Consider the following 21,406-nt stretch of genomic DNA (forward strand, 5'->3'; position numbering starts at 1 on the left):
AAGAAAGGTAACCCTGGATACCTTCTGTCTGCCCCCTCAGACAAGTAGACACTGAATGCGTAGACTGACAATAATTTTTCCTGGCTGTTTAATATTGTTCAGCAGCAATTTCTCTAACAATTTCATCTGAAAGTAAGGGATTTAATTAATAAATATAGATAGATTGATAGTGGTTGTTGTTAGGTGCTGTTGAGCCCATTCTGAGTCATAGAGGCCTTATGCATAACAGAAGGAAGCATTGCCTGGTCCTGCGCCATCCTCACATTCAATCCTTGCTTTGAGCCAAATGCTGCAGCCACTGTGTCAGTTAAGCTTATCTTGAGTTTTCCTCTTTTTTGCCAACCCCCTATTTTATCAAGCGTGATGTCTTTTTCCAGTGATCAGTCCCTGCTGATGACGTGTCCAAAGTAAGCTATCCTAGCTTCTAAGGAGCATTCTGAATGTACCATTTTCCAAGACAGGTTTGCTCGTTCTTCCGGTCGTATTCTTCTTCAACACAACAATTCAAAGGCGTCAGTTCTTCTTAGCTCCTCCTTTTCCATTCTCCAGCTTTTGCATGCATGTGAGGTGATAGAAAATACCAGGTGCACCTTAGTCCTCAAAGTGACGATATCTTTGCTTTTTAACACTTTAAAGGGGTCTTTTGCAGCAGAGTTGCTGTATGTGTGTCCCAAGTAGGAAATGAGCAAAATATAAAAGTCAAATATCATTCAGCTTCCTACCTAAACTGAGGATGCCTTTTTATTGCAGAAACTGGGGGTGAGGGATGGGAATCAAAACAATGCAGAAGGACTTTTTTTTTTTTTTCCTTACTTCTTCTTTGACTCTTTATATGCCCAGTTTAGAGTTGGGAATTTAATAGAGATTTGATTAATCTTTATTCTACCATTATTAAGCCCAATGATCAACAGTCTCTCAGATTTTTTTTTTTTTTTTTAATTTCCACCCAGACAAGGTACCTGATTTGGTATGTAATCACCTTCCTCCCACTTAGATCCATCTTTAAGATTTTCTATAGTCTTTCTATACTTTACTTCAAAGAAATAGTAAGTCAATTTGGTTGTTTCATAGCTTGAGGATTGCAAAACCCAAGAAGCCATTAGTTCTCTTTTGATAACAATCTCAGCAATTCATAAAGCTTGGCCTTCTCATGGCCATTTGACCAGTATTCCAACACCCAGTTTTTTAGGAATGATCAAGAATACCCATATACAGAAGTGAAATTATAGTTGTTTCTCAATAATTACATTTACATTAAAGAATGAGGCTTCCAAAAAAAAAAGTATCTGAGTCTATTGATATTTTAAAACTAAATATCCCTTAAAATAATCTAATTAAATATAAGCTCTGTAGGTTGATATGAGTTCACACATTGTTCAGAGGATATTTGTGTCATTATGGGATGGAAACAATTAGGCAGAATTTCTAAACTTGCTTTAAAATACTCTCAAATACATATGAAGAGTTGGTTATTTTTAAGATCATGTTTGCTAATATAATGGAGATGATTTTTATAAAAGAATGAGTACTTGTTGCTGTTGAGTTGATTCCAACTCATAGTGACCCTTTGGACAGAGTAGAACTGAACCACAAGCTTTCCAAGGAGTGGCTGGTGGATTTGAACTGCTGGCATTTTGCCTTGTGGCCAAGCTCTTAACCACTGCACCACCAGGGCTCCAAAAGGATGATGGCAATGTCTAAAGTTGTACGTTCATTTTTCATAACAGATTATGCACAATTGCTTGACAACCAGTAGACCTACTCTCCTGAGATAATTTCATCTTTTTATGTTTACTGCTTCTGATATTGACTTACATTAAAGTCATTTTAAGATTATCACACGTAATAGTAATTAGCCATCACCTACATCTGTAATAACAGGTTTAAGGAAACATATATAAATGTCTTTTGCCATTTTACAGTTAGCCTGTAATGCTTCAATATTCTATAACATATTGGGCAGGAGGCAATTCTTCATGGCATTTCTGTACATCTTGGATCAGCTTTTGTTCTGGACTTTTTTTTTTTTTTAAGAATGTTTGTATGTTTAGCAGTCTTGGAAGATACAGTACATCCGCCTGGGTCAGAGAGCAGATGTTTTTCTTGACCAGGAGAGTAAAGGTGCTATCTCCTTACAGGGAAAAAGTTGGACAGGTTTGTTAGCAGACCATTGTGAGACTGGAGGTTTCCTAAACTTGGAGTTCTTCAGTTGTGATACACACTTACTATGTATGCAACATCTACGTGGGCCTGCCTCTACATTGGCCCTCAGTGAATTTGTGAGGCAAGGGCACCATTGCAAACGTGAAACTCATGCTGCCTGCTGGGCTATGAATAAAAAAGTCCTTTATGTCTGGAATCTTATGACTTCTGTGAGGGTCTATGAGACTGTGGCTTGCAACTAGGATGAAAATCTCAGACCCTTCACAGTTCTTGATGTAATAGTAAATGATTTTTTGATGTACTGAATTCAGACTTTCAAGTCTTCTAGGACATGAGGCATTGTTAGTTGAATGGAGACACAATCCATGCCTTACAGATGTAATCAATCCTTATGTCACAAAGAAACCACATTATCATTGTTGACTATCAGGTTTATTCAGAAACCAAGACAAGTTAGCTTTTCTTTCTTTAATTGTACTTTAGATGAAGGGTTTCAGAGCAGATTAGTTTCTCATTAAACATTAATACACATATGTTTTGTGACAATGGTTACCAGCCCCACAACATGTCAACATTCTCCTTTCTCTACCCTGGGTCCCCCATTACCAGCTTTCCTATACCCTCTTGCCTTCAAGTCCTTGGCCCTGGGCTGGTGTGCCCATTTAGTCTCATTTTGTTTTACAGGCCTGTCTAATCTTTGGCCGAAGTGTGAACGTCAGGAGTGACTTCGGTACCGAGTTAAAAGTGTGCCTGAGGGACCATACTCTCAGGATTTCTAAAGTCTCTGTCAGCAGACCAGTAAGTCTGGTATTTTTTTGTGAGTTAGAATTTTGTTCTACATTTTTCTCCACCTCCGCCTGGGACCCTCTACTGTGATCCCAAGACAGGTTACTTTTGAGCTAATAATGTCCAATTATCGAGAAAACATTTAATGTGTGAGGTTATAATCTAGTTTCAATGGCAGTTTAACAGCTCAAAAAGTACTATCTTGTTTCCAGCATTGACCTAACCATGTAGAATTGGGTAGCAACATCATCTGTCATAGCACCCTGGTTGGCTGCCAGACAATCTACCAAATTTTGTGATAGCCAATGAGGTGATGAAGGAAATATACTTAGCATCACACAAGAAAGCAAGTAGCTCCTATAATAAAAACTCACATTCTTTGCATACCTTGCACAAACTTCTATAAAGAAATTGTATTACAGTTACTTTTTATACATCTGTTATCTCTACTAGAGGAGATTCTTGAATGTAGGAACAGGACAATGCTGAGAACAGAACCTGACAAGGTAGATGTTCAAAAATATTTGCTGAATGACCTACTGGAATTAACAGATAGACAATTCTACACAGCAGCCTTTATTGTAGTGAGAGATTCTATTTCTGGGAACTGCACAAATCCTTCAGGACAACAATGTCAGTTCAACAGTTTCAGCAGCCAATTCTGTTTTCCTATTACCTAAGAACATGGAAGAAGTTAGTTTAATTTAAGGGAACTGAAGAACTAAAGAAGGATATGTAGCTAGAAAGGGAGAGAGGCAATGACAGAGGCAGAGAGAGGTTTGGAAATTGTCCTCATAAGTTTAAGTTCCCTTGTATTGTAAAAAAGAGTGAAAATGTAGGAAAATCCCGATGTGTGTCATCCTGTTCTGGTGCTTATTGTGACTGAACCTAAATAGAACCTGGGTGTCTGGGCACAGCCACAGCTGCTTTAAGGATATTAGCAAGTACTGGAATTGCACGCTTTGCTTGAAAGTTGTGTTTTGCACTATGGATTTGAAAACTGATACAAATCCTGTAATTCTACTGCCAGGACTACTTCTACTAAAATATCACAGCATGATTTCACCAACAAGAAAACTGACAAAGTAATAATCTTTTTTTTTTTTTTAACTTAACTAGAGTCAAAATAAAATAACATGAATCATAATATGCCTGACAAGAAACAGCTAACCCAAACGATTCGAACTGCCGGCCTTTTAGTTAGCAGTCTACTTCTTAACCATTGCTTCTTTATTTGAGCAGGGAGAGAAAAGAGCCTCACAGAAAAGTTGAAGTTGTGGTTTATTTTAGGCCTTTATATAAGCTCAACTACACAGGAAGACAGTGTAAAAATGTTGCTGTGGGTTTTGATTTTTCTCCTTTAGATCATAGCAGGATGACCTTTCATTAGATAGAGTGGTCTTCTGAGCAGCCAACCTAAGTGGTACATAATCTTCTGTGAGTCCCTACTCACAGAAGGCCATAAATATTAATCTGAATAGGGCTTCTAACTTTTTACTGCCTTAAACTTTTTACTACGCATTAGATTGCATATATCCTAGAACGTAAGGCTTGTCACAGCCAAACAGATAAATGGCTCGGCCATAGTGGAACACTGCTTCTGACAGAGGAATATATCTAGTGTTTTGGAAGGTGAACAGGTCACACAGTACCACTGACACATAATTGTGCAATGCTATGCCTTGGATGACCAATGTTTTTGAAATGTTTAAGTTAATCTCTTGGGAGTAAGGCACATAAGAAAATTTAGTCTTTTCTTTCTGGCCATTAAAGGCACATTTAAAGAATCACCGTCTCATTATTTCAAACAAAATGATCCTGCTGTTTTTTAAATAGTGACTATCATTTTTTTTAGGAGCCTAACTTACTTTCCTAGGATCATCCAGGTCCTCATTTATTCATTTCATAGGTTGTAAATTTTCCTACAAAGATATCAAGATGAATTTAAGACCCATTTGATAATTGGTCAGGTAGCCTTACGTATGCTTCTCAGATAGTAAATTCCAAGTTACTATTCTACACCAGACCTCATTTCTAATTGTGAGAGTGTTTGCCCATGATGCACAGCTTTCACAAAGACAGAGTTGAGCCTACTCTCATTCTTGATTCCTTCTAAGCACGGCATTAGAATTCATCCTTAATCAATCAAGTAGCATGCCAATATTTTTCTGCTAGGTGCTTGTCGCTTCTGGAATAGCCTCACGTTGCAAATTCACTGATAAACAGTCCTTGATGTTTATTTCTAGGTTGACCATCTGCCAACGAGTTTTTGTTCATTTGATGTGAATTCAATGAAGACAACAGAAACCAGAAGTATCGTGTCTCAGTAGTTGCAATACCTTTCTCTGTTTTGCCTGATAGACTCAGATTATACAGTTAATCCAATTGATGCCAGTTCACATGATTATAACCTAGTCTGACTAAATCAGAAGCTTAGAAGAATTGATACTAAGGTTTAACATTCTTTAGTTGAACAAGTATCTATATTATATTGAAGTTGTTTTTGTCAGGTGCCATCAAGTCAGTTCTGACTCATAGCGACCCTATGTACAACAGAACAAATCCCTGCCCAGACCTGCAGCATCCTCACAGTACTTGCTATGTTTGAGACCATTGTTGAGTCACAGTGTCAATCCATCCCATTTAGGCTCTTCCTCTTTTTCACTGACCCTCTACCAAGCATCATGTCCTTCTCCAGGGACTGGTCCCTCCTGATAACAGGTCCAAAGTACATGAGATGAAGTCTCATTATCTTCCCTTCTAAGGGATATCCTGGCTGTAATTCTTCCAAGACATATTTGTTCATTCTGCCAGTCCATGGTATATTCAATTTTCTTTGCCAACACCATAATACAAAGGCATCAATTCTTCTTCAGTCTTCTTTATCCATTGTCCAGCTTTCATATGCATATGAGGTGATTGAAAACACCATGGTTTGGGTCGGGTGCAGCTTAGTCCTAAAGTGACACCTTTTTTTTTTTTTTTTAACACTTTAAAGAGGTCTTTTGCAGCAGATTTGCCCAATGCAATATATCTTTCAATTTCTTGACTGCTGCTTCCATGGATATTGGTTGTGGATCTGAGTAAAATGAAATCCTTCACAAGTTCAGTCTTTTCTCCATTTATCATGATGTTACTTACTGATCCACTTGTGAGGATTTTTATTTTCTTTATGTTGAGGTCTAATTCACACAGAAGGCTATAGTCTTTGATCTTCATCAGTACTTCAAGTCCTCTTCACTTTCAGCAAGCAAATTTTTGTCATCTGCGTATCACAGTTTATTAAAGAGTCTTCCTCCAATCCTGATGCCACATTCTTCTTCATATAGTCCAGCTTCTTAGATTATTTGCTCAGCATCCAGATCGAATAAGTATGGTGAAAGGATACATCCCTGATGCATACCTTACCTGATTTTAAAACCACATAGTATCCCCTTGTTCTGTTCAAACAACTGCCTCTCGGTCTATGTACAGGCTCTGCAGGAGCACAGTTTTCTGGAATTCCCATTCTTCACGATGTCATCCATAATTTGTTATGATCTTCACAGTTTTCACAGTTGGATGCCTTTGCATAGTGAATAAAACACAGGCAAACATCTCTCTGGCATTGCCTGCTTTCAGCCAAGATTCATCTGACATCAACAATGATATCATTTGTTCCACGTCCTCTTATGAATCTGGCTTGAATTTCTGGCAGTTCCTTGTCAATGTATTGCCGCAACAGTTTTTAATTATTTTTGGCAAAATTTTACTTGCATGTAATATTAATGATATTGTTTGATAGTTTCTGCATCTTTTTGGATCACCTTTCTTTGGAATGTCCAGTAGGTTGGCCAGGTAACTGACTTCCAAATTTCTTGGCATAATCAAGTGAACATGTTCAGCATTGCATCCATTTGTTGAAACATCTCAATTGGTATTCCATCAATTCCTGGAGCCTTGTTTTTCACCAAAGCCTCCAGTGCAACTTGGACTTCTTCCTTCGTTACATTCAGTTCTTGATCATATACTACCTTGTGAAATGGTTGGATGTCAAACAATTCTTTTTGGTGTAGTGACTCTCTGTATTCCTTCCATCTTCTTTTGATGTTTCCTGAGTCATTCAATGTTTTGCCCATAGATTCCTTCAATACTGCAACTCGAGGTTTCACCTTTGTCTTTACTTCTTTCAGCTTGGAGCCCTGGTGGTACATTGGCTAAGAGGTCCGCTGCTAACCAAAGGGTCAGCAGTTCCAATCCACCAGCTGCTCCTTAGAAACCCTATGGGGCAGTTCTACTCTGTCCTATAGGGTTGCTATAACTTGAGATCTACTCAACGGTGATGGTTTTTTTTGGTTTCTGCTTGAGAAATGCCATGCATATTTTTTCCTTTTGGTTTTCCAACTCCAGTTCTTTGCACATTTCATTATAACTGAGATTACCTCATATGAATTATTGATATCAGAAATAGACTGATATTCTAAGAAAAAAGGGCCCTCTTTCATCAAGTGTGCAATCACGTGTATACAATCATTATAACAAATTTTATAACATCAGCTATACAGCTAACTGGCACTCAGTATAGTATTTCTTAATAGCCAAAAAGTTATCTAATTTTTATTGTACAGAGATGTTCAGTGTTAAAAAAAAAAAAAAGATAGTGAGGGTTATTTAGAAATAACTACTTCATATGTTCTTATGCTTTTTTCACAGTTAAACTTGTCACTCTGAATTATTCAAAGTTCCCACTGGAGTGTATGCTGGGCTAGAGTTCCTTTTAAGATATTTGCGTCTCTGGCTTCCAAGAAACTAGTGAACATATTTTGTTTTTGTTTAGTTGGGTGGTATGGCAAAAGAGAAACTAAATATGGTAAAGCGCCAGATGAAAGCTTGAGAAACAACAGGAAACGAGACTCTAGTCATTGCTGGAGAAAAGTAACACTTAAAACCCATCTATGAAGTAGGAGAAAATGACAGGGCCATTTCTAACATAGCACAGTGCTCAAGTAAACAGCCCTGAGTGTCCTTTCCCAACATCATATTTCAATACAGCTGAAATTCTGTTAAAATACATGTGAAGGACTTGAGCAAATAAACAACATCTCATGTCCAGCCACCATCTGATGATTTACTTCCAAAAATTTTCCAATGAAAACCCTAAGGATCACAATGGTTTGATCCACAACCAATCATAGGAATGGCGCAGGATCAGACAGCTTTTTGTTCCCTTGTGCATGGGTCGTCATGAGTCAGGCCCACTTGACTGAAGCTAAAAAAAAAGTATAATAATAAAGTATGAATGAAATATGTAAGTGAGCAGATAAGGGAAGCTTTGAGCAAAGGAATTTATATGGAAGTTAGGAAAAACTCAAGTCCTTGCCTTGGTGAGATCCAAAACATGGCATGGCATGTATGTCTTTTTCACAATACAGGTGGAAGTCTCATGTCTTTCTCCTGGTCTCTCATAGGCTAAGTGAGTCCAAGAAATAGAATTTAGAATAGAGGTCAGTTTTATGCCCTAATGAGCTTTCCCTTCTACATTCTACTTGCATCGTAGGCAATCTTTCAACATACAATGGTGAAATGACTGGTTCCGTTTTAATCAATCAGTCATTTTTATGTATTTATTTACAGCCAGGGAGAAGGTACATGAAAATGAGAAAAATTTATATCAACAGTAACAATATATTGACGTAATAGTGAAATCCTGGTAGGATTTTATCTTTTAGATATTTTCTTTATAATTATTCTCTTTGTTTTTAATTCTGCTTATTCCAGTTCATTTTATAGTCATAATATTTTTCCTTTCAAGTTATCTTTGTCCTCACTTTTATAATATTTTTTTTTTGTCTATCTATATATCCTCTCTATTTCTATATTTATGTTGATACAGATGTAGATATGCCAACACAAAAGTAATACACTAGATTTTAATGGGGCATAATAATGAAGGAAACAGGAAACATAACTTGAAGGCTGATAATCAACATAACTGTGATCCACATAACTAAAATAAAAAAAAAAAATTAGAAAATGTCTAGCTTAAAATACCATGTAGCCATTAGTACCTGATGACTATGCACTCCTACCAACTCCCTATGAAAACTCTTAAGATCCCTGACAGTTACCTCTCTTGGCCATTCTATTGATACTATATTAAGAAATTTTGACTTTTTACAAGGCCAACAGGACTAGATTTAAAAAATTCAATCAGTCTTTCCCCTAAATCATGTCACTGAAAATTAAATAAGCCTGTCCATCTTTAGGTAGGAAGAGAGACCCTTTGCTCTTACTGTGCTGACCGTAAAGACTGTACCTACCAGAAAAGGAGTTTTTTACTGTACTACATTCCATCCTTGAGAGGAAGTCTTGAGGGCTGGGGTGGGAAGCAAAGGCAGGATGAGACCTGATAGAAATCTATAAAGGCTTCTAGCTGTGTGTGTGTGTGTGCACGCACACATTCTATCTGTTCAAAATGTCAGAGTTAACAGAAGATCCTTTTTTATGCCAGGAAAACAATTTTTGATAAATCCCTGGTAGAGACTGAAAATTAGACTGAGAAATGTGCACATAAACCATACCTTTTCTTAAATCACTAAGAAAAGATTTAGCCAGGCAAGAAACTGGACATAATTTATGTTGTTCAAAGCAATGCTTAATCTCTGTCTATTGGCAGATTATGAGTCTTGATAGACTTTTCTAATGAAAAATAAATAGCAACAACAAAATAGAAATTACAAAATTATAATGGAAAGGAAAGATCTGATGATTCAAAGAAAGAGTATCTGTGGTAATTATTTCCTAAAGAAATTGTTCTTTCAAGCAATTTTAAGAATCCTATCAATAAGGGAAAAATCTTGCCCAGATAGCTATAATTCATATTTGTATTTTGAAGTATATAATGCCAGAATAGAATTTAACAATGCTTCTAGAATGTTGAAGAAAATTTTTATTTAACCAAGAAAAAAATTGTTTCCTCAAAAATTAATATGTAATTGCTATTCACATATAAAAGCAAAGGAAACATACTTGGAGAACACAAAAATGGAACAATGTATTTCTATATAGTCTTCCTGCAGAAGTTACTTCAAGTCATACTCCACCTGTCCTACACATTAATGAAAATTAATGAATGAGCAACAGGAAACATGTAACCTAAAAGTCTGAGTACTAAACAATACAACTAGAGAAACTCATAAAATCTAAAAGAAGATGTAAAACTGATTAACAAACTAACTATAAATGTCAAAGATATTTTTATACTGAAGAGAGTTACTGTTTGAAGATTCAAAACAATAAACTTGGTCAGAAGCCCTAAATTATACTGTGAAGGACTGAAATTAAACAAGATGGGAGGATAGTAAAAAAAAAAAAAAAAGGCTAAAGTCCTCATCTCAAAGAATGGTAATTCAAAATAATAGTAGAATTTAAAACTGGAAGAATTCTTCCAAGAAGACGTAATACACACCGAACAGGGACTGCATGGTAAAATACAGAAGGAATCAGAAACAGGGAAGAAGCAGAAAAGCAGACTACAACAATGTATCAGAAGTACTACTAAACACCAAGTATGAAAACAAAAACAGCCTAAAAATGGTCATGAAAAATCAGTTTACAAATAATATTTAGTTACATGATGTTAATGATACAATACTAAGTGAAAATGCAGGACAAAATAAACTGTTCTGTACTATGAGCCCGGTGCCATAGTGGTTAAGTGCGACGGCTGCTAATCAACGGGTCGGCAGTTCGAATCTACCAGGCGCTCCTTGGACACTCTATGGGGCAATTCTGCTCTGTCCTATAGGGTCGCTATGAGTCGGAATCGACTCGACGGCACTGCGTTTGGTTTTGGGTTTGGTACTATGAGCCAAAACTTGTAAGTTTAGTTTCCAAAACAAAATAGTTCAGGATCTAAATTCCAACTGTTCCGCTTATTATATAAACTTCTAAAAGACTTAACAACGTAAAATTTGGAAAATAATTAACTCCCAAGGTTAAATTCTAAATCATAAAATGAGATAGTAATAGTGTTTTCCTGATATGATTATTGTGAGGGCTAATAAGAAATCATCAAAATTTAGTACAAAATGCCACACACATCTGCTTATAAGCATTTGATAAAGTTACTTACGATTATAACTATTATTAGTAATAGTAAAAACAATAGCCTCCAGTGATAATTATAAAAAAATACAGCAAAACTTTGTAGTCTTTTATTGCTTAATAGTGGCATTATGAATGGATATTTTATTTTTTATAAATATGGTTATATTTCTCAAATATTATGACTTTTGCAATCAGCTTGAAAAAACTCCTTATTCAGATCTTTTCTTCAGAAGAAATAAAATATTATAGAAAAGTTGAAGTCCCCTTTATTACACTTAGTTTCCTCCTCCCTCCCTCCCTAGAAATAATTATTATAATTGATGAAAAATACTTGATATATTTATTTAATGACATAGATTAAATCCTTCCAGAAACTTCTATATAGCACTCCATATATGCATAGAGTGGTTGCCGTTATTATGCTTAAGGGGCACCATATACAGTAGAGATGACTAATTTTTAAAAGGGTCAGTAAAATGCAGCAAATAGAGGAAGTTGAGTAAAAATAATAAAGCATCTTTAATCCAGGTCAATCAACCCTGTTAATTCACTATTCTAATAAAGTCCTGGAACTCTCTCTTTCCCCCTTCTTTTCTCTTCACTGCCAAAAAATATAGATAATTGAGCCTAATAAGCTATTTAACATAGTTGAAGTCTATGTTGCACATAAACTTTCCATTTATGTAACCAACGATTACTCATTTTTAGTTGCAACTATTGAAGGTGAAATTCACTAACAATTTCATAAAAAAATTTGCTCTCTGTGACACATATCTATCTAAATTTTTTCTACTAAACTGCATGCAGCAATGACAGGATACTCTGCAAAACTTCATATATTCATATATATATATATTCATATATTCATAATATGCAAATCTGCATATTAGAAGTTAATTCAGTTGTTGTTGTTGTTAGGTGCCGTCAAGTCGGTTCCGACTCATAGCGACCCTATGCACTACAAAACGAAACACTCCCCGGTCCTGAGCCATCCTTACAATCGTTGTTATGCTTGAGCTTATTGTTGCAGCCACTGTGTCAATCCACCTCGTTGAGGGCCTTCCTCTTTCCTGCTTACCCTGTAATTATTTGCAATCTAAAAATAACTATGTCTAGTTATTTAAATTTCTCTGTCCAAGCTTGATTTTAACTTTTAAGTCTTTTGGTTGCATCTATTTCTACTCTTTAGAGTATGACATATACACAATAAACGTAATAAAAAGAAAAACTTACAAGTGCAAGTTGTCCCATTTTCATCCAAAAGTTGATTATCAGCACAAGCACACACTCGGCCTCCCGGAATGGCCAAGCAAAGGGTACTACAGCCACCATTATTTACTCTGCACATATTGTCACCTGCAAGATAAGGGAAGCAAATGGGTCAGAGCACTGAAATTCCATTCAAAGCCAGCCAGTTCAGGTTCATCTTCTTTCTTGAAGGTATGTGGGTCATAAACATCTATACATATAGGGTCACCCGGATACCCATTGGCATCAGGTTGATTCCAACTCATCGTGACCCTATAGGACAGAGCAGAACTGCCCCATAGGGTTACCAAGGAGTGTCTGGTGGATTCAAGCTGCTGACCTTTTAGTTAGCAGCCTAGCTCTTAACCACTGCTGCACCAGGGCTCCCATAGGTCAGGATCAACTGGGGAGCAACTAACAACAGTATATATATGCATATATTATATGTTCAATGGTGTAGTCAGAGCTCTGGTTGAATGCTAAATGAAATTCAAAAATGCCTGAAAATATATGATACATTGGTAGATAGGAGGAATCAATTTGCATTGTAGCTGGAGAAGATAGAGATCTGTATGCAGATAGGTACCAGGAGAGAGGGTGAAGAGAAGAGAATGGTGTCTGTTCAGAGTAGTTTCCCAGTTTAGATCTAGTGTATTCAAATCTGAGTTCCCTGGAAAGTAGACCACCAGCTCATGGGTTGTGGCTTTAAATCACCAGTGAACAGAAAGAGAAAGAGCATTGGGGACAGTGGTGGGAAATTCTTCTCTCTTGTGCAAGGGATATGTTGGCATGTCAGTGCGCTGAGGACTCTGTGGGACATAGGATATCTGGGAAAGTTTAAAAATGGCAGCCTTGGTAGCACCAGGAGACTGTACAGTATACAAGAATAAAAATATTACCCTATGGAACCTAAGAAGCAGAGGCAATGATAAGGCATAGCAGGCATGATCAGAAACTCAAAAAAAGTTAGTGTGCTTGAATGCATGTGAGAACCCTTAAAGACTCTCAGATAAAGTTAAGTAAAACTTTGAGAGGCTAGAAACCATGTTTTATAAAGGTAGATGTAAGAGTAAATAAAATGTAGGCAATAACCATTTTGACGCCATTTATTCCTAAAGGTTAGAAAGGCAAGGAAGAAAGTGTATATATTTAGGTATTTATGTTTAGAACTTTACATTGACTGTGACAACACTAGCAATCCAACTGGTAGTGTAAATGCCAGGGCCATTTTATACCACTGTGCTGCATTTTACAAGATATCAACAAGTTATACAAAGATCTTACTTCAATATTAAAAATAAAGAAATTTTAATTATTTATAGAAATACAATAAAATGATTAAAATCATATTGACAGTTGAAGTGCAAGTGCCAAAAATGTAACCAAAGTGACAGATTAGGTTATTATACTGTGGGCCTCAGGGGCTAGATGTAATACATATAGGAGAAAAAAAAATATTGCTATATGCAATAAATATTTAGTTATTCCCATAGATTATAACTGTGTGCCCACAGATCACAAGAAATAATCTAATTTTTTAACAATTTCTTTTAATTATTTTGAGAAGTACATTTAATTTGCATTATTCTAAGAAGTGATTTTAATTACAAAAAATACAAAATAGGCTTGAAAGCAAACGAAGCTAATAATTCAAGTTATAATACCAACTTCTGAACTCAAAGCGTAATCAAGCTTAGCTCAGGCATTTTCCAACAGGGGATGCAAAATTTTTAAGCAGCTTCCAGGTGTAATTGTGTTTTTCCCATGACCATGGAATAAAAATGTAATACTTTATTAAATGGTATGTTATTGTACACATTATGTACAGGATTAAATTGTAAGTTCAATATTTCAGTAAAATTCAGTTTCTGCAAAATTAGAATTAATCCAAAATATGTTGAGAAATATGTGAAGAATTTAAAACACTAATGAATAAAAAATTACTGAAAATAACATGTCAGGATATATTTTCATATGGAAAATAAAGTATCTTATTCTTTAGTTCAATGATATGACCCATACTTACCTTTCTCAATGAATATGAAAGTTAAGTATTTAGAAATAAGTCACCATTATTTGAACTTGCAAATATATTCTATTTGTATAAATACCTCATAACTGAAAATGAGGAATTGCTATTTGTCATGTCATGATAGAAATTTTGAAATCTAAATTAATTTGAATAATTTCATACATCTCATCAGAATTGCTTAGATATATACATATTTTATTTATTTCAGTAGTATTCCAATATATTTTTGAGTTTCATTACTTGAAGAATATGTTCTAGTTAAAGCTCACATGATAGTCTTTTGTGAAATTCTGTTGGCTTCCAAAACTTTCCCTCTAAGAATATCCTCTTTAAAACATGATGAAGTAACTACTTTTCAAACATAGCTCTGAACTTCTTTACACATAAATATCATTAAAATAGTTCATTAACATATTTGTAACTACAACTATTGAAAATCCGTAATACATCATTCCCAGGGCTAGTTATCTTACATACACGATACTTAGTTTATTTAAATTAAGTTTACTTAAATTAACTTATTTAATTTACATACATATAATTCTACATAATGTTGTAAGGTAGGCTTTATCTAACTTATAGGTGAGATTACTAAGAGTTTAATGACTTAATGACGATCTAAGAGTTTAATAACTTTTCCAAGTTCCAGAATTAAGAACTGATTCTTATTTGTAATAAAGATTTAGAATAAGGATTATTATTTTTTCTATATACTTAATACCATCATCATCATCATTCTTTCTAAAAAATTAGAAATAAGCATTTTGTTTGTTTGTTTGTTTTTTTCTAAATTTCATGCTCTTAAACTGTAATCTGGTGGCATAGTGTTTAAGAGCTAAGGTTGCTAACCCAAAGGTCAGCAGTTTGAATTCACCAGGCACTCCTTGGAAATTCCACGGAGCAGTTCTACTCTGTCTTATAGGGTTGCTATGAGTCGGAATAGACTCCACGGCAATGGGTTTTATAAATAGATTTTTTAAATCTATTTAAAATAAATAGATGGGCCAAATGAAATTAAATCAACACAGGATAGAAAAATAACATGCTAAAAGCAACAAAATAAAATTCTAGATTATACTATATTGGAGGCAAATAATTTTTTAATCAAATATGCAGGAAAAGCAAATAAGGAATAGCTTTAAAATCTAGTAATATTGTAGACTAGACACAGTATGTCTGGACCAAAAATTTATTTTTTGTCCTATCTTTTATTATTTCAGAGGTAAGGTTATTCTCTTACAACCAATTCCTGGGACAGAGTGCATGTTTGATAAATAATTGCTTAATATATGAATGAATGATGGTAAATTTTAGTATAGCTGTTTGAATGACAGGAACCATCATCTGGGGTGTAAAACATGCCACAGAGTATGCGGATGGAGATAAGTTGATTTTAATAAAACTCACATGTATGTGAGTGAGCATATACATATGTATTATATATATATATACACACACACAAACACACACATTCTGCCTGTATATACTTTGCATTCCAAGGTAAATTGTACTATAACTTTCACAGAGCAGTAACAAAGGCACAAATGATATATAAAGCCACATCACAAGCCTATATTAAAGTGTCAACGTTTTTAGACTTCATTAATTTTAACTTTTGTCGATAAAGTATCACATACTTCAAACAAATGGCAGAACAAATGAATCCAACTGTTTTATTCTTCTCTTTATCTACATATTTTTCAAAATTGTGGAAGGAAGAAATGTCTTCCTTCTATGCCTCCTGGACTTTTGACTTCTCAAGGTTTTATCATATGTGAACTTAGAAGACTCTGTCTTAAGATGAAACACATAAACCTATGGAAATTTTTTTTTTTTTCTTAATAGAGGCATTGTCTGTCTTGAGACTATAGAGTTTATATTCATTCTAAAATTTGGATAAAGACTAGTATGGTGGGATCCTGGGTCCAAATGGATCATTCATTTCATCTAGGATAATTTCAGAAGAATGAATTTTGAAAAAACTGTCAGTCAATCTGAGGAAAAGCTAACGTTTCATACCTCTTCTCTCTTTGTGAACTATATGCTCACTGAAGATTCTTTATGTAAGAAATTATAAGAGAGTTTAATAAACTGTTCTAGATATATAATGTTAGCTAAGAAGAAGAAAAGATTAACAAATCAGAAGAAAAAGTAGTAGCATAAAAAAAAAAAAAAAACTCAACCCTAAATCCCTCCAAAGTACTTAGGGATTTATTTTCTGTTTTCTGTATAGATGGATATATCTACCTTCCTGAAATTAAGTGATATATTCTCAAGTAATTTGATTAGAGTCTTTTGCAATCTGAGGGAATCTGTTTAGCTGAATGACTTTATGACAGAAAGTCTAAAAGAGATTCCATGTTACTTTCTTAGCATTCCTGAACAGTTTTTATGATGTTCCTGTGGGGTGGGGTATGTGTGTGTATGTTAATATGATCTAGCTAGCTAGCTAACTATTCACACACATATGTACAAATACTACATATGTGTGTGTATTCATACATCGCCTGTCTCTGAGAAAGAGAGAGAGAAAGATAGGAAAAAAGAGACTTCACAAGTGTGTTGTTGTTAGCTACCATACAGTCAGGCCCTGACTCATGGTGACCCCACGTGCAATAAAATTGTCCTCAGTCCTGTGCCATCTTCATGACTGTGGATCAGACAGTTGTAATCCATAGGGTTTTCAGCAGCTGAGTTTCATAGATTACCAGGCCTTACTCCCTAGTCCATCTTAGTCTGGGAGCTCCGCTGAAACCTGTTCAGCATCACAGCAACATGCCAGCCCCCACTGACAGACAAGGGGTGGCTGTACATGAGGTACATTAGTCAGGAAAATTAGCTTGTTAACATTTTGTGAATAAATGACGATATGTACTTTTTAGGGATTTGGTTTTCTATTCAGTTGCTACTCTTATACCCATAGAAAAACATTCTGACAGTATATAGCCAAAGTTTACAAATCACTGATGATATGTTCCCACATATTCAGTAATATCTGAAGTTCAAAGGATGCAAACAGAAGCACTACTAAGAGAAAATTACAACATGGTAAGATAACATATCTATATTTGAACATATAAGCATATTTTACTTTGAAATCTAGTTAATTTAATCAATGTAATAAGAGAAATTAAATCATTAAGATCCTGAGTAGGCTAGCCAATTTCAATGTCCATTGACAGAGTGAAAAAGGTGTTAACCAGACATTCTTTCCATATTGTATTGTCCATTCAAAAGATCCAGTTAAGTAATAGTCAATCTTCAGCTACAAGAAGACTGGGTAGAAAACTCAAGCCAATTGATTATTTTCACCAAAGTTAATGAAAAATAATCAGTTTGGATGAGCACATTCTCTCAGTAAAACAAAACATAATGGTTTCTAAAATAAAATCTGATAAGTTTAGTAATCAGGGCTGTTTCCATTTTACGACCCTACCCATGGCTTTAATTAAAAGAAGGAAGGAAAAAAAAAAAAAACCTTTAAAACCCCATTGTGCATCTAAGGAATGGTATTGTACATATGTCAGTGGTACTCGGTGACCTTTTCCACCTTTCAAAATGCTAGATATATTCCTCTCTCAGAGGCATGTACTTTGTTATATATGGTTGTGGCACATTACTCCTTTGAATAGTTATTTAAAAGTTTATATGGAAGACATTTTTAAAGATATATGCTTCTTGATTAAGAAAGGGTAAGGGTAAGGGCAAGGAATTAAGACAAATTAGGATAAATCCCTATTCTTAAATAACAAATAGTTACTTCAACTTTTCAGGAATATTATGAAGAAAACATTTTTTATTGCCAGTTAACTCTTTTAAAATACATCCAAAGTTTCAGAAGGAGATGTTAGACCTGGATTTAAATGCAAGTCTACTTAACAATAAGTCAGGGTACTTTTACCACACATGTTAATTCATCAACCCTCTAATGCGACTAGAAGTTTAAAGAAGATGAAGACTGTAAAAATACCTTGGATTTTGGCTAGAATTAAATCAGCAATGACATTCAAGAGAAACAATTTCTAAAGAGGATAGAAATTGATAATGTGAATATATACTGATGGGTGTGATAAACTCTAGGAAATTAATGATCCTGAAGTCAGAGGGAACAATTATCTTGAAAACAAAATCTTTCAGGAGATGAGAAAGGTTTTGCATGTTCATAGCCTTGCCTCCACTTTAATGTTGACAAAGTACAATGTCTGTGGTGGAGGCTGAGGTTCAAGTGGATGTTACAGCAAACATTACAGCTTGGTCTATCCAGGCAGCTGTCACTATTCTTCATTTCTTGCCACAGATAGAGTTTGCATCATCCCAAATAATTTCATTTTTATTCTTCGAAAAGATACTTTTATCTTTTATTGCTGTTTCTCATATTATTTACTGATATTATCTTATGAAACTGCATTTGTGTTTCAGTGAGGCAATTTTAGTACAGAATGCGAAAAAAAATTAAGCTCTTCAATGAGAATGTGCTTGAAGGTCTCCAATTTAGCTGGAATATCTTCAAAAAATTATTGTTGCTAGATAACTCCCTGTTGACAACATATGTGAGGAGAAATTAAGGATATAATTTATTCATTCCTAATTTATTGAAATTTATGTTCATTAAATTGTTATGAGAATATTTCAAAAAATAAGTGGAAGTGACTATTTAGACTTACAAAAAATCTACCGCACAATTAATTTAACCAAACTGTTTTCTTTCCTGAATACAGGTAGTCCCCTACTTAGGGCTTATTCAAGTTACTACAATCTGCACTTACAACCGTTTTTATTTTTTTGTACATCTTATCGTTAGTAATGTGTACTACACAAAACCCAACCCAGTGCTGTCGAGTCAATTCCTTACATACAAAGTTAAAATATATCTGGAAGTTTGTATGTAATGTTTCCAACCCCCAAGACAAATAAAATTCTGATTTGTAAGATACTCATAATAAAAGGCAATAATAGTGAAAACAAAAAAAAAAAAAGAAGAAAAATGAAATATTCAACTTGCTTCAGAACCAACTCACGACACAGACATTGGAACAGAACTCCATCGTAAGTCAGAGACTACCTGTACTTAAGTTCTGAGTCAGGCTATTTGTGAATGACCAAGTAGATGTTAATAACTCATGCAGATAAAACATTATTTGATTTTCATAAAACTTGACTATTTTGATATATTATGATACATTATTTCACTTTCATATCATCTAAAATAATGAAATGTTTCTTAAATACACATAGAAAATAACCAGAATAATACATTACAATGCTAATTTGAATAACCTTTTCCTTGCATAACATTTTTCTTATTTTTTCCTAACTTTCTTTTCCTATTAAAGAACTTTTTCTCACTTCCTATAGTACTTATTCTTTGAAAACATTAAGATCATAATTTCACTTTATATAACTAGTTGCTTTCTTCAGTAAAAAAAAAATGACACAAAAAAGTAAGTATTTGGAGAAAACCTTGAACTTCACTCAAATAGAATTTCTCGAGTTACTCACTTGGGCTATTTAGAACAATAAATAATAAGTCTTTATGGCAACCTACTCTAATATTTGATTGACTTTGGAATGAACTGGACATCTATCATCACAAAACTTCAACAACACTGTCAAAATGAAACCTTTCTGTAATTACTGTGAAGCATTAGTACATGTGAAATGCAGGAAAAATTTCGTACGGCTTTTAATACCTTGTTGCTTTCGTGGATCATAAATTTGAAGTCCAAATAGGGGTGGTCTTTCACGTCTCAGTAGCGTCACCTCACTCGTGACCAAATCTAGTTGGAAAATGGAGCCATTCATATAATCAGTCCAGAACACGTAATTCCCATGATGTGACAGTCCAAAAGGATGGTTCAACTCTTTCCCACTGTAAACAACCTGTAAAATATAAACACTTGTGAAAAATCAGAGGTGGCCTTTAAAAACATAACTGTTTAAAGAAAGTAATGTTTTAGTAAGTATGATAGACAAAGATATAACTCATATCTCAACCAAAAATTTGTTCCAGTAGATTTGAAAAAAAAAAAAAGCTATTGAAAGTAATTCTACAATGTGAGCATATTTTTCTGTTTCTAGGATACGCCATTTGAAGGACACCATTTATATTTCATCTATTTAAATTCTCTCATAACTCTTCCTCTGGCTTATTTCTTTATGATATCCCAAGATCATACATATCCTGGGGCAGAAACTGATTAGTTTCTCTATGTATATCACAATATTGCTCATGGAGTAGCCAAGGATGCAACATGGTCTAATGGCATTGACAGTGAAAAGGATCTTCCAAATTCAATTTGACCAAAGTAATTTAAAGAAATCTAGGAGATGCCAAGGAAGAAGGTAAAAATTTGAACATAGAAGCATTTATTATAAGTATATAGTATAGACAAAGGAGGCTCACTGGTTAATTTTGACTCTGATTATCTTAATATATTCATTTACATTTCAGTTACACGCTCTCATTATTGTTGCTTAAAAGGGGCAATCATATGATAAACATTCAAGTCCTATTTCACATGGAGGTTTGTAGGAGAATAAGGAATAACAACTCCAATAATAATAATAATACTTTTTGACCTTTCACCATTTATAAAATATTATATACAATAAGAAAAATAATTTTATATACATTTCATTTTATATTGAAGAACTGGGGAAATTACCCAAGTAATTTAAGTTCAGAAATTCAAATTTTGTCTCTTTCATCGAATTTTTCATGCCAAATTATCACATATTGAATAGTTTACATGATTTCTTATTTTTGTTTTCTTACCTCCATGTAGGCTATAAATGTGCTGGTCATTAAAGTGTTATGTATATTTTGTACATACCAACATCTTCATCCATTTAGTATTGACATTACTGATCTTACTTATTTGGGGGAAAATATTTAAAACACCATCACAATCAACTAATGTTGAAATAGGCAACTGATTAGTGTACTATCTATTTCCCAAACAGAATCCATAATGAGCAGGCTTAGCCAATTGTGCTGTCCTCTTTTACAAAACAGAAAAAAAATAGTAGAGTCAAGAAAGCATGTTGGTATTTTCTCATGTTCCATTTTTCAATTGTTTAACAAATATA

The 21,406-nt window shown here is 34.4% G+C and overlaps 1 protein-coding gene across 1 annotated transcript in view; it reads right to left on the minus strand.

The window, feature by feature from the left end:
* The window catches only part of LRP1B (LDL receptor related protein 1B), a 1,748,032-nt gene that overhangs the window by 832,155 nt on the left and 894,471 nt on the right, over positions 1–21,406 (minus strand). Inside the window, exons 14-15 of the mRNA XM_049888441.1 lie at positions 20,008–20,197; positions 12,271–12,393 (exon numbers count right to left, since the gene is read on the minus strand). Of these exons, the coding sequence (XP_049744398.1) occupies positions 12,271–12,393; positions 20,008–20,197 (313 nt within the window). The remainder of the gene's footprint in view (positions 1–12,270; positions 12,394–20,007; positions 20,198–21,406) is intronic.

This window comes from Elephas maximus, chromosome 6 (genome assembly GCF_024166365.1).
Source record: "Elephas maximus indicus isolate mEleMax1 chromosome 6, mEleMax1 primary haplotype, whole genome shotgun sequence".
Taxonomy (NCBI): Eukaryota; Metazoa; Chordata; class Mammalia; order Proboscidea; family Elephantidae; genus Elephas; species Elephas maximus.